The sequence below is a fragment of the Pelodiscus sinensis genome, chromosome 3 (genome assembly GCF_052426305.1).
Source record: "Pelodiscus sinensis isolate ZL-2025 chromosome 3, ASM5242630v1, whole genome shotgun sequence".
Lineage (NCBI taxonomy): Eukaryota > Metazoa > Chordata > Testudines > Trionychidae > Pelodiscus > Pelodiscus sinensis.
This window is the reverse complement of record NC_143054.1, coordinates 104,096,819-104,098,795: the sequence shown is the minus strand read 5'-3', so window position 1 is coordinate 104,098,795 and position 1,977 is coordinate 104,096,819. Positions and strand designations below refer to the sequence as shown.

Sequence of the window (1,977 nt, the reverse complement as noted above, 5' to 3'; positions counted from 1 at the left end):
TATTTTAATTTTTTTCCTCACATCAGAAAAAAAGGAAACTTTCAGGGCCCACGAAAATCTATTAAATTTTGCCTAAAACAGAAAAAAATAAAATGTTTTAGTATTTAAAGTTATATCAAAAATATTTTTAATTTTTTTTAATGGAGGAAGGAGCCCACTAAAGTCATAATGCGGCTCTGCTCCCAACCGTCTACTTGAATCAGTTTTTAAAAGGGGTGCGATTTCACTCCCATGTTTGCTTTAACACAGATTAAAGCTGGTCCTCTAGGGCACAGCCTCTACCAGCTGCTCAGGCTCTTTCCGAGGCAGAACCCCATTCCCAGGGAGTCTCAGGCGGAAGAGGCAGGCGGGGCGGGAGGCCCCTTTGGCCCCTTGCAGTTTTCGAACCATTTCCTCTGTTCCGGGGCACCACGTCATTCTCCGCTAGTGAACCCACGAGGGGAGTAAAACGACGGACACGTGGGCGCCCGGGGGCAGTTTGCGCTGCACGAACGCGCTGCGCACACGCGGCGGTGTCGGGACCGGGCTGGGGGCGGGGCCGGGAAGAGCCACGCCCCCAGTGTCAGGCCGCAGACAGGAACGAGGCGGGGAAATCAGCAGGCCGAGCGACAGGCCGCATCCCCCTCCCCTTCGCAAGCGCGGGGACTACTGCTCCCAGCATGCAACTGGGGCCGCGCTAGTGCGACAGCACATGCGCCGCCCAGAGGCAGCCGAATTTCCCTCGTATTTCAGCTGCGAGCGATCCCGACGTGCCCCTGGGCGACCTGCACCTCAGTTTCGTTGTTCTCCTGCCAGTGCGGAAAAGCCGGTGAGTCATGGAGGCAATAGCTCCCGGGGGACATTACGCATTTCCTTCTACGCGTCACTTCCGGCCGCCATTTTGCGCTAGAGCGGGGAGAAGCCTGGGAGCAGCCGGGGTCCGCACTACCCGGGGTGTCGCCTGCCGCCGCCGCCGCCATGACGGACCGTTACACCATCCACAGCCAGCTGGAGCACCTGCAGTCCAAGTACATCGGCACGGGGCACGCGGACACCACCAAGTGGGAGTGGCTGGTGAACCAGCACCGCGACTCGTACTGCTCCTACATGGGCCACTTCGACCTGCTCAACTACTTCGCCATCGCCGAGAACGAGAGCAAGGCGCGCGTGCGCTTCAACCTCATGGAGAAGATGCTGCAGCCCTGTGGCCCGCCCGCCGACAAGCCCGAGGAGTCCTAGCGCCGCCGCCTCTCTGCCCAGCCCGGGACACTCCTCGCGCCCTCCCCCTCCAGCCTATGGACCCGGCCCGGTTTCCCCAGCACTCGCCCGCCCGCAGGGGAGCGACGCCTGATGGACGCGGGACGGGGTGAGGACGGCTTCCAGGAGGAGCGAGAGGAAGCTGCCTCGTCGCTTCCGGGCTGAACTCTTATTTCCTCCCCGCTCGCGACCGGCCTAGGCATTGCCCCGCCGCCTCGCCTCCAGCAGCGGCCGTGGGCTGGGCGAGAGACTGGACTGTGCCAGCCCCGGGCCGGGGGAACCTGTCGTCGCTTCCCGAGGTGGGACCTGGATACGAGGAAAGCCCGTTCTTTTGGACTCACTCCCAGCCTGGCCCGCTGCTCCTGTGGGGACTCGGCCTGAGCTGGAGAGACTCGCCCATTTCTTGTGGAGCAGCTCTGTTTACGATCCCTCTTTGTTTAGCGCTGCGGTTTTTTGATATGTGAAATAAAAATGCGTTGAGTTCTTTCAAATGTTGCTCCTGGTGATTTGCCTTTAAGATAACTTATGGCTCAGTAAGAGAACGAGGGACCAGTCAAGCTACAGCAATGTGCATTTCTAGGGTTTTCGGGTGTGTTTGCTTTGAAGCTTGAATCATGGTTTTCAAAAAGGCATTAACTTCAGCTATTTCCCTATCCTGCATTTCAGTCATATTTGTTTACCAACGTTCAAATACCTTGTAGTTTTGATGGTGCTCCAAAAGATTAACTTGAGTCATCAATG

The 1,977-nt window shown here is 57.6% G+C and overlaps 1 protein-coding gene across 1 annotated transcript; it reads left to right on the top strand.

The window, feature by feature from the left end:
* The first annotated feature begins 609 nt into the window (after nucleotides 1-609).
* SF3B5 (splicing factor 3b subunit 5) lies at nucleotides 610-1,727 on the top strand. The gene has a single exon (XM_006139321.5). The coding sequence runs from the start codon at nucleotides 958-960 to the stop codon at nucleotides 1,216-1,218; it is 261 nt and encodes an 86-aa protein (XP_006139383.1). The 5' UTR covers nucleotides 610-957; the 3' UTR covers nucleotides 1,219-1,727.
* The last annotated feature ends 250 nt before the right edge of the window (nucleotides 1,728-1,977 follow it).